General features: G+C 41.8%; 1 protein-coding gene across 1 annotated transcript in view; it reads left to right on the top strand.

Moving 5' to 3' along the window:
• PROX1 (prospero homeobox 1) overlaps window positions 1-5,874 on the top strand; it is an 80,380-nt gene extending 74,506 nt beyond the window's left edge. The window contains exon 5 of the mRNA XM_069954738.1: window positions 2,382-5,874. Within this exon, the coding sequence (XP_069810839.1) occupies window positions 2,382-2,567 (186 nt within the window). The 3' untranslated portion in view covers window positions 2,568-5,874. The remainder of the gene's footprint in view (window positions 1-2,381) is intronic.
• Window positions 5,875-16,646: the final 10,772 nt, after the last annotated feature.

The raw sequence follows: 16,646 nt of genomic DNA, 5'->3' as shown, positions 1-16,646 counted from the left end.
TTTATTGTCATTTGTTTTCGAAGGCCTAATCCCTTGGACTTACGCTGCCAATTGACTGTAAGCAGCCTCAGTGTTAAATATTTAGATATAATAGCCATCTACAAGAAGTCTCCTGGTAGCAAGTATACTTGCTAAACTATTGCTTCAGTGCATAAAAGCCTGGGCAGAGTTTACTGTCAGACACCCGCAGTGCAGAACAGAGAGATTAGTGAATATAAAGTCCGGTTTGTACTATAGGCAGTGATGGAAGGGGTTTGTCTACTGAATATGTAGGTTTGTTCTTTTTTGGTCCTTTAAAGAATTTTATTTTATATCAATGCACTGAGTATAAGATTATTGGGGGGAATATTTAAAGAAATCTGTAACTAGGTTTTTGCTGTCTTAAATGAGGGCAGCATACTTTAGAGACAGAAATGCTGAACAGATCGCTGTATTATTGACATCATTCTGTTCAGCCATTCTCCTAATATGCAGGAGAATAGTATTGTTGCCACACCCCTGCCCCGCCCTCTAGCTTCTGATTGACAGTTGACTGCTTTTACACAGAATGGATAGGTAACTACCAATCAGCAGCTGGTGGGCGGAGTTTTCTGTTTCTAATGAATATCCAGGACTACTGGGCTCATGCACATAATGGAGAAGACTATTTATTGTCCATGTTATACAGGAGGAGATCTCTGGATCAGCTGCACAGAACAATATAAGTGATACATCATTCTGTTCAGCTTCTCTGTCACTATTTTATGCTACTCTGAGATAGGACAACATAAACCTCCTGGCAGGGTCTCTTTAACTATAAGTCTCACTTCCACAACTTTGAGGTATCAGTATGATATCCAGATGGATCACCAGTTTTGGGGGTTTTCCGGGTACAAATTTGAAATAACCGGCTAACAGTCTAGTAAACATGGCTGATAACTGCAGACGGAAGTGTTGTATGACATGTCATAGATAGATACTGTGCAATACCTCACATCTGTCCATCAGGGCTTATTTGGATGGCTGTCTTGGAAGTAAAGTGTTTAAAGATGACTACTAATGGTATGTGCCATCATCTTCCATAAAATAGCAATCAGATTACAAGACAAAACATGGCAATGGGTACTATGCATGTATGTATACAGGTGGTTCATACTCATGGGCCGACCATAGGGGCCCTAGGGAGAGCCTCAATGGTGGTGACTTGGATCTCTGGTTTAAAGAGGTTCTGAGCTATAGATTTGCTACTTTTTAGAAGGTCCCTTTAAAATTAAGCAGATGACAAAGTCTGAGGGAATCTGACCGTAAAGACTGTATTACACAGCCCGATGTTCCAGGGGAAGCAAACAACAACCTGACAGCTTAGTGCTCACTTCCCCCTTTTTCCCCGCTTGCTGCCCTTGCTATTACACGTACAGACAGCGGATGAGGCCGTCCTAATGATCCTTATCGTTTAGGTGGCCCAACGGTGGTCTGTTGCCCCTGGTCCTGTTGTATGGACCATTTCTACACAAATTGTGATCGTTCAACATGTTGAAAGACTATGATCAGCCAACAACGTGCATGCAACTGATCGTTGCCTTTCAACATGCAGTGTTACACTAAACAATTACCTGCCTGAACCGCCATTAATCGGCTAAGTAAGGCCGATAATCGGTTAATGTAATAGGACCTTAAGTCACAGGAGGACCGGAGTATTACACAGTGCACAATCATTAATACGATATATATGAATGATGCAGTACAGGACAGGTCCTCTAGAGGGAGACGCTCTTTATAACCACTCTCTGACCAAGACATGAGGATCCCGACCAGAGGACCACCACCTCTTTATAAACGCAAAATTTCCTTACTGGGTGTATGATAAGTGCAGCATTCTTCCATCTAATATAGGATTATACAATAGGACATCATTTAGGACCAATGAATGTTGAGGTACCTGTAAAATGCTTATGATACAATATATACATGCTCAGTCTAAAACATACTTCGCCCTCTGTATAAACCCCTCCAGATATGTATCTCTGATGACAATAGATTAGCGCTGTATTGTCTTACTGTATTGTATGATCCTGGCACAATGTCCTTTATCTGTGTCAGACGACCTAGCGAAGCCATCTTGGCATTACACACTGCAAGAGAAATCTTATGAAGATGTCCGGTCTTCACCAGCTTAACTTTCTTCCCTATTCTTTTTCCAAAGATGAACATTTGTCATTAAAGTCCTTCTATAAATAGCCGCCTTTAAACGCAGATGACAATAGATGTCTGCCAGAATTAGAATGTGCAGGTGCCTGGTAAGCCCTCTTCTCGCTAGGAAGAACTCTCTCACTCCCCTTTGAAGAATCAGGGGGCTAGAAACTGAAAACTTTATTAATACCATTGTCTCCTTGTATCAGCAGGTTCCGGAGAGATTCCTGGAAGTGGCGCAGATCACATTACGAGAGTTTTTCAATGCCATTATAGCCGGCAAAGATGTTGATCCTTCCTGGAAGAAGGCCATATACAAGGTTATCTGCAAGTTGGACAGCGAAGTCCCTGAAATCTTTCGTTCCCCAAACTGCCTACAAGAACTTCTCCATGAGTGACGATTCCACTGCTGGTTCTGAATGTACAAAACTGACTTTTATTATTGCCCCTTCCTCCGCTCCCCCTCCGGTTTGTGAGTGTGAGTGTGGTTGCATCTGTACATCCATGTGTAGGTGACATACACATGCCTATAAATTCTGTAATGTATTTTATTTATATGCCCCCTTTTTAACGCTAACGTATCTACGATCTCTCCTCCCTTACTAAACGTTATTGAGCTCCCTGTACTTACGACCGAGCACAATAAGGACGACAAGTCTGCCGTGTATATATAGTATATTAGGGCATTTAAGAGAAGTCTATGTACTTACTGTCAATTTTGTCATTCTGTGGATTTATTATAATCTGCCTTTTTCTTTTTTTTTTGTTAGGATCAGCTAATTAGTAAAGTGTATTTATATATAAGGTCGCGTTAAACTGTATCGGTCATCAGCGCATTCGCGGATGCAGCCACCTCAATACCCGTTAGGAAATATTATATGTTTCCAAGAAGCGATTGGTTTAGCAGAAAGCATGGCTGCATCCACCGTGTACGGATGACGCGGTTACACTTTAACTCATTGTAAAACATTGCCGAGTCATTGTCCTGCCGCCGACAAAACGGAAGGAACTCAGCGCTATCCATTTTATCTCGTGGAGGATTATCACTCGGGCGATGGGGGAGTAGATTTCAAAGAAATAACATATGGCACATATATAAGAATGGTTACTGTTCTTCTGATACTTGAGCAAATCTGTTGGCGGGCATGCTGCCATCCTGTATACTGGAAGGCCGGTGCCTCCATCTTGTATATTAAAGAGGGGGCTACCAGCAGGGAACTCACCTTATGGCACAGTTGTCCTCATTTTAGCACAGTAAGTGTCACAACGCAGGACGCTTGGCGTTTGTTCACTTGGTTTCTGTGTGTCTTCAGGTCACAGGTTAAATACTTGGGATATTACACATTGTTATAATGTTATAGCTACTGCTTATCTGGGTTCTGTGGAGCATCAGGGATGTATGTACCATATAGGCACCTGTAGTGGGGAGGAGATGCAGCCCACCCCATCCCTATGGATAGAGTAAACTACACAGAGCCTCCCCTATTCTACAGGCCCCATTTCTATGTCATTTTTCCCATCTCCTCTACATACATCCCTGAAATGCACTGATTGTCTCTCTCCCAGATAGGAATATTTAGTGCCCGCTCAGCTGTATCTTTTTGCATCAACCCATCTCCTTTAATGGTTGTTCAAATGGCTGCTCAAGCACGGAAATGACTACTGCACAAAAATTAAGCAAAAACCCTTTCAGAGCCATGGAGTCAGAACACTGTGAACTACGTAATGGTCAGCACTGGAAACTAAAAAAAAAAAAATTGATGCTGCTATCCCCCTGTAGGATTTTGGGGGTTAAAATTCTTTTTCCAGATAATCACAAGTATTTTACCTGAAACGGAAACTTTTTTTGTTTTTGGACACACAACAAAATACTGCACAGTCTTTAATAGGTTTATTTAGTGTAATTTATTTAGTGTAATTTCTAGTCATTTACTACTGGATCCCCCCGGAGGTTCATACATAAGGGACAGATGATTTACCTCATGTTAAATAACTGTTGAACTGGCTGCCTTTGCTGTTTTTGACTGTCGGGTTCATTTTTTGCTGTTTTCTTATATGCTGTTTAATTAAGGTAGATACCTAGAAATCTCAGCTGCCATACACTCACTGGTGTAATGAGGATGCTGAAGGGGTTGCATGGATTTTGCCAGGTCTTGCTGAGTTTTTAGCGGGAAGCCCTGCACACTTGGGACTTATTCTTTATACTGATAGGTCGGGATTATTAGCAGATCTGTCAAGGTTTCTCAACTCTCAACTGAAATACAAATTCAGGCATCTATTGATTTCCGTGTGCCCGATGTTGTGGCTTTGTTGGTGCTGCAAAAAAAAAATGGCTGACCTGGGGCTTCCTCTCTATGATCCGACAAGACGCAGGAGTCTCAGTCTTAAAAACCCTACTTAGACTTACATTTTAAGAGCCTACAACCCCTTCAGATCTCAGTACACCCAGCAGCAAAGGATTATGTAAGTAAAGGTCTAAAAGAAAAATGCAATGAAAGTTCTGGATTGCTATTTTAGAAGTAGAAGTGTTTGTTCCATGATAGGACTTGTCACTGTTATATATTCTGAAGATGGAGAAGAAAATTTGTATTATAAAGCTAAACTTTTGTCCCGGGGAAGTTTTTGGACAGAAAACGACATTGAAGGAAACATGACTTCTGAACCTGTATTTGGTTTAGTCGGTATGTGTCAAGCTGCTTATCTGCTTAGAAGATGTCCTTGCACAAGACTGTTCTCCGGTGGCCCTGTTTTTGGCACTTATTAGGTCACGTCCTTAAACACTTTGGACTCTGGTGTAATAATTAACCTGTTCAGCAAGGCCTCCCACCATAGATCCCAGAAGCTACAAACATGGATGTGTTACGGACACTTCCCTATTGATCGCACTTGGTGTAGTTTTTTTTTTTTTAATCTATATATATATTGTATATGCCTAATAATTATATTGGTTTGACACTAATTGTAATAAAGGTTACCGTTAATAGAAAAAAAATCATAAGCATCTCTACAAGATATGTTTGGGTCACGTTAATCTGAATTAGATTACTATCGTCTAGTCTCTTTGGCCCCCAACTATTGTGCGTCATATATAGTCCTGGTTTTCTCATACAAGACAGTAAGACCTTTTGGACCCCCCTCCGTTTTAACTTTACCATTTATAGTTATACCCCTGGTCAGGTATTGTAATATCTAACATAGGCACTCAATATATTGTTGTCAGTATCAATAGTAACTATTTGCTATGGGTATTCTAAAGCAGATGTTTACGGGGGTCTTACCCATGGATCCCTAATCTCAATATGACACAGCAATCTTAGCGTCAGGGCTCAACTCCAGCCACCCGGCCAACAAGTGTAAGTGACTGGTAGCCGGGCGTCAGTGTCCGGCCATCTGTTCACTTGCTGAGCTTCACCACACTGTATACAAGAATGCGCCTCAAAGTTTGGGGTAATACAGAGTTTGTATTACAGCCACAAGACTTCAAGATGGGTTCAGTAAAATGAAGTCTTGTGGCCGTAATACAAATATTATCATTTAGCCTTGGAAATGATGGAATCCGACCTGCAAAATCATTGGCCACCAGCCCATGGTTAATAGCGCGAAAGCTACTAGTGGACACTTTGTAAATTTGTGCCGATCGTAGAGACCAGTGTCAGTTAACAAACAGGATCGGACTGTCTAATACAACCCTTAAAGGAGTTATCCAGCGCTACAAAAGCATAGCCACTTTCTTCCAGACACAGCACTCTTGTCTCCAGTTTAAGTGCAGGTTTTGTAACTCAGTTCCATTGAAGTGAATGGAGCTTAATTGCAAACCACACCTGACTTGGAGACAAGAGCGGTGCTGTCTCTGGAAGAAAGTGGCCATGTTTTTGTAGCGCTGGATAACCCCTTTAAGGGGAAAGCCACAGAACTGAGACCTTGAGGGGTCATAGATTTTCTACATAAATTGTCCCCTTAAAATAATTTAACCTTAATTCCAGAATTATTAGTTTGTATGGAAAATTTCTAAAAGGACCGAAATCAGAGAGTAGATTCTTAGGATAGTGGTAAATTTTAATATTGTGGAACTTGAGCACTTTAGGACTATTGTGCAGATATATTTTGTATCTCTATGGTAGTAGTTTGCAATCTGTGACTTAGTTGGGGAGACTACAACTTCCAGCTTGTTTACATAGTGGGAGTTTGAGTCCTCAGGATGCGGAAAGTAACTCTAGCATTGGTCGGATGACTGACTGGAATCGCTGCATCTTCATGCTTCAGTCATGTCATTAAATTCCCGGGAAAGTGACAGGTTAATGTCCCCTCCAAAATAACAGAGTTCATCCGTGAATTAAGAAAGCGGTGTTCTCATAAACCACCGTCCCACCCACAAAATAGCCGCTTGTGTGTCGCCAACGGATATTTAACGTAATGTTTTTCAATTTTCCCATTTTGACTTTAAAGCGTGAAAATCTATCCGTTTGATTACATTGCTAACCTGATATCTGCAATTTCACTTCATTCACAGCAAATTCTGCTGAGAGATGGAAATGCATCAAAGTAAATTATTGTCAGCACAAAAAAAAAAAAAAGACGTTAGATTCGAGAGGACAATGGTATGATGCCCTGTCATTTCTATGCGGCAGTGGAGGTGGCATAGTCCATGTGTCGATGCACAACAAGGCACACGCATACTGCGCCAGCTCCCCCATAGGTCTGAGGGATCTTGCATGCTTGGTAAACTTTGGTTCTGGTGATCTAAATTTCTACCTGCCTAGGCCTTCATTTGTGTGACTCTGTGGGTCTGTATTATTGATTGTAGTTGTGTGCTATCAAAACTTGCCCGAAGGTATGACTGTAAAGCAATTGTGGTAAACATGTAGAGCAAGGGGTGCAAGGTGCTCGACCCTTACTCAGTAGAAGCCTTATTTATCTAGACCAGCTTTCCCTAACCTGTGGCTCTTGAGTTTTTGAAGAACTACAACTCTCACCATAGTGGGATTTGTACTTTAGCAGCAGTTGTAGGACGAGCCAACCATCTGATGTGTATGGCGGCCTCCCAACTCTGCCCCAATGACAAGGGGTAGAGAAGGATAGGACATGTTGGATTTGAGGATATATGGCTATAGTACAGGGGTAGGGAACCTTGGCTCTCCATCTGTCTTGGCTATCATGCCTGGACATACAAAGTTAAAGCTTTCGCTGTCCAGGCATGATGGGAGTCGTAGTTTTGCGACAGCTGGAGAGCCAAGGGTCCCTACCCCTACTATAGTATTTAATTTCTATAGATGCCACCCTCAGTTTCCCACAGATATCAGCAATGCTTGTTCTGCCTTCAGCATAATTGCCGCTTACCCCACAATGTTAATATATATATATATATATATATATATATATATATATATATATATTTCTCCGGTTTGTCCTCACTGTAAAAGCTTTTCTTCTTAAGATTCTCCCTCAACGCTCATCTTGCAGCCTAAGAATAGATTAATATATGGAGGCTGACATGTCATAAATCTCGGGCCTGATAAGTTAGGCCTTTCAGTAACTAAGGTGATTTACAACTGAATTACGGCTGTTTTGCCTGTGTGTGTACTTATCAGGCGGTGAATGGATATGAGATATTAAGACTTCGGGCACAAGGGTTAACCGTAGAGATAAAACACCGGCCTCAAGGACTGCTGTCGGTCATTGCAAATGATTTCAATCCTTGCATTGTACATGGTGACATTTATACATTATTATATAGTGATGTGCCTAGAAAAAACTTGAATGCACCAGCAAATATAGATTTTATTGAACCCCTGGGTCCCCTCTCCAAGTAGTCTTGTGCCTTGCACAGCTTAGCAATAGTCTCCAAGTTGTGGCTCTCTAGATGTGGCAAAGCAACAGCCAAAGGGACCATAGCTTGGAGACCATTGGCCTAAAGTGTCATCATTCGGATAGAGATGGGGCCATTTCCGGCTGTTGAGAAGGGACTTATAGTCTCCAAAATCAGTGATCACCCTGGCCTGCTAAACATTGCCATTTTCAACAGCTGCAATAAGCACTATACGTTTTGTCTATTACCTATGCATATTTTATGTGTTGTATAAAGGGGATTGGGGGGGGGGTAGTAGAATTTTTGAAGAAAACTTTTAGGAAAAGCAAAATTGAACAATTTTCTTGCACTTTTAGCAACCAGTAGAATTTGATTTTTTTTTAGATACTAGCTTAAAAAAGCAATAGTTACACGATGTGCGATGAGATTCATCTCTTTTCTTTGTGATGATGAAGGAAAAGCATTTTTATAGGGTTCCCCTTTTTAGGGATGTTTTTTCCCCCCTTTTATGACAGTCTAATCCTGCTGGGGAATGGTTAGGGATTCATTGGCTGCATTTTGGAATACAACAAGAGATATAGCATGGGTCTTGGTGTCTACTGCAACCCACCCATTGAACTAGTCGACTAGCATAATCAAGGGTCTTAATGTGTCTTGCAAGCTCTTGCCACGTTCCAGAATATTTAAGAAGTTTCAAATACCGATATGGACATAGTCTAAAACTTAAAGGGGTTTTCCACTCTCTTATGATATAGGAGTCTTCCCTGATAAGCTGTAATGTGCCGAGGAAGCTGGAAGAAAGTGTTCAGCTTCCCTTTAGAGCCTCCACAGGGAAAATTAAACATGGTGCCCATTAAAGTCAATAGGCAGTGATGCGAATTATGGACAGGTTGGGTCCTCCACAGTGTAAGACACTCTTTCAGGCCTATCGTCATAAAAATGTCAATAGTCTTTATTCTAGCTACTAAATAAGCCTTATTTATATATATATATATATATATATATATATATATAAATTACTGTCCTAGTCTTAACCCCTTTCTTATGTATGTTCTTATCGTACTTATACCTATGTTTCTTATTGGTCCCAAATCGATAATTCCTAACATTTCCCAGTCCCATAAATTATAGATCTTTCACTTTAAGACATCGTTCCCCCAAGGGTTGTGCCTCTTAATATTATGTTTTGTGGAATATTTTCCTAGTATAACTTGTGGTTACATACTGTATAGTTTAGATGTTTTCTTTTCGAGAAGGGGGATAGCTTTTATAAGACCTTGTATATATTTGATTAAGTAGTTCAACAAGAAAATGGGGGAAAAAAAATAAAACATTCAATTTCTATAGAAAAAGCTAAGAAATAAAAAAAAAAACAGCTTTGATGAAAAAAATAACCTTTTACATTTTAAAAGCTGCGCTATCTTTCAGTACACATAAAAGCAAGGTGTATATATAGGGAAGTGTAAAAGTGTTTTTATAGATATATATATATGATACAGAACTGCTCGTGCTGACATTGACGCCCACACAGGGCTGATGTACGAGCCATTGTGACAATTATAAAGCTCAATAAACACATAGAAGTAGTCATTTCTTTCTATTAAAATAAAAAAATAAAGAAAAAAAAATAGATTTTCACCAGCAACATTGTAAAAAAAAAAAAACTCGGGACGGCATTATGTGTGAGAGAAGTCCAGGAAGAAAAATCTATTTGCTAAATGTATAATATATTACATGACAGTATATAAAACCCATTGTGTATCTATTGCTCTAGTTTATTTTTGCTCCCCGCTGTGTATTTAACATCTCAAGATGATGTAGGATTTTTTTTTTCTTATTGCATTAAAAAAAAACTGCATTATGTGAATAAATTGGTTTTATTGCACTTAGCACAATCTCTTTTATATTATATCTTAGTTATATAAACTTTGCCTATATAGGGGTGTAATAAAAAAAAAAAAAAAAAAGATTTATTTTTTTTTTCAATTCAACACTTCAGTTTCTGTAAACAATTCTTATACTAATGTGGTAACTTTTTTTTTTTGAAATTTAGTTTTTAGGCCTACCAGGTCATTTCATCTGAGTCTCTCAGCCAAAACATTAAAAAAAATTTAAAAAAAATATAATAATTGTTTATAAGTACTGTGTATTTTACACCGAATCTTAATATCAATCGCTTGCTTTTGCTGTTTTGATATTTAAAAAAAAAAAGAAAAGAAAAAATACTAAAAATCACTGGCATTATTTAGAGGAGTGAATGGTTATTACATAATGGGGAAAAAAAATTCTGAGTCTTTATGTGTGTGTAAATAATTTAAAAATTGTGATGAAACACTGCCTTTATATTATTTAGCAATATGTTGTATATAGCATTATTATGCTCTTTTTTGTAATGAAAATCATATAATTTTAAGATAGTTAAAATAAAAAAATGATTTTTTTTTTTTGTTCTTTTCTAGTTAGAGGCAATTTTTGTGGATTTCTTTTTTTGTCAAATGTTCTGAAAACTTTGCATAATTTATTGGTTTAATTTATCCTAATTTATTTTGATGAAGGTGTACATTTTTTGTATTGCCAAGGATGTACTGTAATGATATTTGGTGACACTACTACAGAATAAAATGCCCATTCCATTTCAAGGAAGAAATACATGAAACAAACAGAAAAAAATAAAAAATAAACATAAAAAATATGTTGTGGTAGACAATTGATTTCCAAGTTTCATGCTTGGCAGCTACGAAATTAATAAAATAAAATGCAGATGAGGATGTGATATGATGATGGTGGTGATGGTGCGGGTGGGAGGGGGCAGGGTATTTTATTGAGTGTGTTTTAAGCTTTTGTATACTCTCCAGACTTTAACCTTTTCGCTTTGTACCACTTAAAAAATTCAGTAGTTCAATTGCCTTGTGTGCCTTCCATCTTCTCTGAACTGAATGTATGTGCAGTATATATGCAAGCTTGTGCAAAATAAAATATAAATTACAAGCTCATTGCAGTTCTTTAGATTTATTTCTCCTTTTATGCACTTTTTGTGGCTGTATCGGACTGGGACATGTCAGGATTATTGGACTGTAGCGTACAGGTGGTGTCGTAAAGTGGATGCTTTCACTAGCGCTAGAAATATATAACAAAATTATTAGGCAACCAGCTAATTGTTGTATTTCCTCCTTAGAATGTCAAATCAAATATTTTTTTTAAATTAAAATTATTATTTTTTTTTTTTAAATAAAATAGTTTTGCTCTCTTCTGTCTACACAAGGAGATGTGCTTCCAACCAACAATTATTTTTACAGCTACACAATGGCAGTGATCAGCCAATGAATGACGATAATCACCCCACGTAAAAGGTTCTTAAAGGCGAATTCTGGGCTGGGGTAATTTTAGGCAGAGTGGCGAGAAAAGGAAAGGATGGAAGAAGTAACATGCTCTCACCTCCCCCACTCTAGCGCTGATGCCGGTATCCCGCAACTCCAGTCCCCCCGGTCCCAGTCGCTTCTGGGTCTGAGTGGGAACCTGGGACATGACGTGCCAGGCCCGCTCAGCCAGTCAGTGGTCATAGCAGGGTCCCACCTCGGCTGCTGATTGGCTGAGCAGGCCTAACCAGTCACATCCCAGGTCCCTTCTTAGACCCAGAGCTGTGGGATACCGACATCAGTGATGGAGGAGTAAATGTTATCCCCTATTCACAGCAGCTGATAGTAGTGGTAGTGGTCCGACAATTGGTGGTCTTCCACATTGAGTTCCAAAGGAAACACTCAATATTAAATAAAGTGGTCATGAACTAAATACAGATTCACAGATTGATAAAAAGGAAGAACATTTATTACAACCAATACAATTAGCATGAGTACTGAGGCATGCAGAAATAGAAACATAGAATACAAGTTTTATTAGCGCTTCCACTGTCAACAATTATCCACAACATAGTCAAGTCCAAATTGCAACTCTAAGCAGAACACCAGATCAGCAACATAAACAAATGCCCAGAATTACTGCAGTAAGTAGTTGTTTTAGCAACACTGTGACAAATGCCCTTCGGGACTTTGATTATTTTTGCTGTCTAAGTAAAGTACTGCGCAGAAAGGTACAACTAAAGGTCTCTAATGCAAAGGTGAAAGCAATATAATGTGCAGGCATGTGTAATATAATATTGTATAGAATGGCACCTTCATATATCTTAGGTTATTGTTTGTATATTATCAAACACTTTTACAAAAATCTAATAAAGAAGGTATTGGAAGATTGAGAACGTGTAATTAACAGGATTGTTCTCATCTGAAGAAGGTATAAGAAGAAAATTGCTGAAGGTCCAACCACTGGGACCCTCACCGACCCCAAAGATGGGGAAAAAATTGTCCTTGGAGTGAATGGTGCTTAGTGTATGTGCAAGGCCAATGCTCCATTCATTCCCTACAGGACTGCTGAGCCTTGTCAAGCACAGTGGTTGGATCCACACCAATAAGTTTGCCATTGCCTATTCTGGGGATTGGAAACAACTTCTTCAGTTACCCACATTCTGTTACTTTAGACTTAGTGACACTTTGAACTGGAGTCAATTATCTAATGGCAGGGGGTTCATCTTGTAAGAATTTGGAGGGAGGGGGTCTACAAGGTGTCCACAATTCACAATAAATGGGGCACAAGCTATGTACGTTTTTGGCACAGTTTAGTAAATCTTCCCCAATAACCAAAGGTTTTTCTCTCAATTACATATAATAAAAAAAGACCAATATACATCGAAATATTTCCACTCTTCTAAAATGTATTCAGTAAAATCCCAGTAATAAATAATACATGTAAATGTAAATACCCAAGATCAAAGAAGCCTTTTTCGGGAAAGCGAGCTGTCTGTGCTATTACACATACAGACAGCAAGTGGGAGAGGCCACCCGAACGATCTTTTGATTGTTCAGGCTGCCCATTGAAGTCAGTGGTGCTCTGCTGCCTCCATTCCTATTACAAAGAGCAAAGAGCAGTAGAGTTGATCGAACCTCGGAAAATCCTAAGTTCGATCGAACATAGACAGAGGTGACAGCAGAGAGCACTGGGTCAGTCTGGAAACAATACACCACTTCCTGCAGGGCATACAGCAGCTGATAAGTACTGGAAGACTGGATATTTTTTAAATAGAAGTAGATTACAAATCTCTGGCACCAGTTGATTTAAAAGTATTTTTTTTGGTGAACAACCCTTTTATATTAGCAGTGTGATTGCTGCCACCCACCACGCATGGAGTGGTCTTAGCTCTAGAGCCCCTCCATATATTTGTACCTCTGATATATGTAGATGCATTGGATTGTGATGGGGGTAACAGCAGGAGTGCTGCATGATTTGGAAGCAATCTCGTCTTTCCCTCCATTATTAGACATAGTACACTTCCATTTGCACAATGAGAGAATGGCCATGTTTGACCCCTCCTGGATCCTGTAGGCACACAAGCATTGTGGTGTCCTCATGTAGGTGCACATCTTTACAAACAGTGTTTTATCCCTTACAATGTCTTCACATAAAAAGTAGACAATGTATTGCTATAAAGGGGGACAGGAGAGCATGTGAGAAAACCCGCGCTAGGCGGTATAGGCCATTAATACTTATTGTTGGAATGACCCTTTAAGTAATTCAGCTACTTTGAAATGTGCGATTTCACATTCTCCCAGTTCATATTTCGATCCCAAAGAATAAAAAAGCATTTGAGATGCATCCAGTCCCAGGAAGGAGCCACTTTATAACCATAGCAACATGTGGGCTTTGAAGATCTCCATTCCTCTACCGAAGCATTAACCACTTACGGCCGAGTTTTGGCCTTAAGGAGGCAGCAATTCTTTTTGGTATTTTTATCTCCACATTCCAGAAGTCGTAACTTTCATCTTTCCCTCATCAAAGCTTTATGAGGAGTCATATGCAGGATGAATTGTATTTACCATGGCACCATTTTGGGATATATAGAATGGCTTGAAAAGCTTTTAAAGGGGTTCTCCGAAGAGTAAATGTTTTTTCATACATTGCTTTAAAGGGGTATTCCGCTCAAACATAACTTTTGCTATGTTGCTGCCAATGCTGAGACTAACAATTCCTTCCATACTTGTTATTATCTATTCAGTCTTCTTCCCCCAGTTCTCAGCTGCTGCTTTCTGCCGAAGACACAATAATCTGTGTGTGAGCTTTTCTCTCCGTCTCTCCCTCCTACCCCTCCCTTCTGAGACGGCTGATGTAAACAAGTCCCTGACTGGCTTTATCTGCAACATTGTAGCTTCTTTGTAATGCTGGGAAGGTTAATCACAGTGAGTTCAACAGCAATTTGACCTCAGATTAACCCTCCAGCATTACAAAGAAGCTACAATGTTGCAGATAAAGCCAGTCAGGGACTTAGAAGGGAGGGGGGAAGGAGGGGGAGACAGAGAGAAAAGTTCACGTGCAGATTTTTGAGGGGCATTTATGAAGGGTCCGGCAGAGGCGTATGCCGGGGATTCTCAGGTGTAAATCATGATCCTGCAGCAGGTGTAGATTTGGTACGCTGGGCGCAGGTTTGGGCGCCCGAACAGCCAAACTCGCGTGCGCCTCTCAATAATTTTGGCTGGGGAAAAGGAGGTGGGGCCTTATTTAAGACCGGTATACAAGTATGCTGGTCTTGATAAATTCCCCCCCCCTTCCTCTTTGTGTCTACAGCACAAAGCAGCAGCTCAGAACTGAGAGAAGGAGACTAAATAGACAATAATAATTGTTATACTCACCATGGGCAGCAACATATCAAAAATTATGTTTGATGTGTGTGGAATACCTCTTTAATAAAAGGACAACATGGACCTCTCTTCTGCAACCATCGTTCCTGCTGTAAACTACAAGGTTACCCATGCCTTGGTCCCCTTCTCTGATCAAGCACTGCGGCACACACAGCTCTGCTGACTCAGGCCCCATTCACACGTCCGTGTCAGTTTTTACTGAGGAGGCCTCAGCAGGCCAGTAGGCCTCAGTAGGACTCAGGAGGCCTCAAAAGACATCAGGAAGTATCAGGATTTCCTGACAGTAATCCGTTTTTACCTTCAGGAAACCTTTAGGAAATCATCAGGAAAAGCCTTCAGGATTTCCCGATGAGAAAAAAAAAAAGTGATTTCAAAATGGTCTAGTATGCCAACATACATCACAAGTACCCACACAGCCCCTAGTGTACTGTGCCACTGTGTCCCCCTCATGTACCCTACCACCGTCACCCCTCATGTACCCTGCCACCGTCACCCCTAGTGTACCCTACCACCGTCACCCCATGTGTACCCTACCACCGTCACCCCTCGTGTACCCTACCACCGTTACCCCATGTGTATCCTACCACCGTCACCCCTCGTGTACCCTACCACCGTCACCCCTAGTGTACCCTGCCACCGTCACCCCTCGTGTACCCTACCACCGTTACCCCATGTGTATCATACCACAGTCGCCCCTCGTGTACCCTACCACTGTCACCCCTCGTGTACCCTACCACCGTCACCCCTCGTGTACCATACCACCGTCACCCCTCGTGTACCCTACCACCGTCACCCCTCGTGTACCATACCACCGTCTCCCCTTCATGTACAGTACCCCTTCCCCCCTCATGTACTGTATCACTGTCTCCCCCTCTTGCCATGTGTCATCCTCTAATCAGTTGCACAACTACAACTCCCATTATGTGATGTAGTCCTGCATATTACCACACACACCATGCTGGGAGATGTAGTTCTACTGTGCCACTGCCTCCCCCCTCCTATACGGTGTCATCCTCTAATCTGTTGCAGAACTACAACTCCCATGGCAAAACTACAACTCCCACCATGGACTGTCAGCAGTACATGATGTGAGTAGTAGTTCTGCAATCTGAATGGCCACATGTTGCAAAACTACAACTCCCATCATGGACTGTCAGCAGGGCATGCTGGGAGTAGTAGTTCTGTGACCTGGATGGCCGCAGATGGCAAAACTACAACTCCCACCATGGACTGTCAGCAGGGCATGATGGGAGTAGTAGTTCTGCGACCTGGATGGCTGCAGGTAGCAGAACAACTACTCCCATCATGACCTGGTACCCCGCCAGCTCGTTCAGTCTGAAGGCGTTGGTGTAGCGGCGGCAGCAGCAAGTGGTGAGTCCCGGGCGAGGGGGGGCTTTCGGGGGGAACCTGCTGCGGTCGCGGGGGGCTATGATGGTTTGTGGGCAAGGAGTCCTGGCATCACGAGGGAGGGGCTGGGGGCGAGGAGTCCTGGCATCACGGGGGGGGGGGTGGCTGGACCCTGCTGCGGTCGCGGGGGGCTATGATGGTTTGCGGGCGAGGAGTCCTGGCATCACGAGGGGGGGGCTGTGCGCGAGGAGTCCTGGCATCACGGGGGGGGGGGGGGGGGTCGCGGGGGGCTATGATGGTTTGCAGGCGAGGAGTCCTGGCACTGCTAGGGTCCGGGGGACATCTTGGTGGTGTGGCGCTGCCAGGGTCCGGGGGGGTTGGCGTCGCTTGGGGGTGTCGGGCGGCGGGCCTGCAGCGCTGCCAGGATCTGGGGGGCTCTGGCAGCGTATGGGCAGTGCTGCCAGGGGGTGGAGGGCGGGGTGGAGAACGGTCGGCCAGCGGCGCGGGCTTGCTTGGGGTGTCGGTCAGGCAGAGCACAGTGGTAAGGTCCGGGTGCGGCTCTCAACCAATCCGGTTGTACA

Source organism: Dendropsophus ebraccatus, chromosome 15 (genome assembly GCF_027789765.1).
Source record: "Dendropsophus ebraccatus isolate aDenEbr1 chromosome 15, aDenEbr1.pat, whole genome shotgun sequence".
NCBI lineage: Eukaryota > Metazoa > Chordata > Amphibia > Anura > Hylidae > Dendropsophus > Dendropsophus ebraccatus.
The sequence above is the reverse complement of the archived record's forward strand: the minus strand, read 5'-3'. Positions and strand labels throughout refer to the sequence as shown.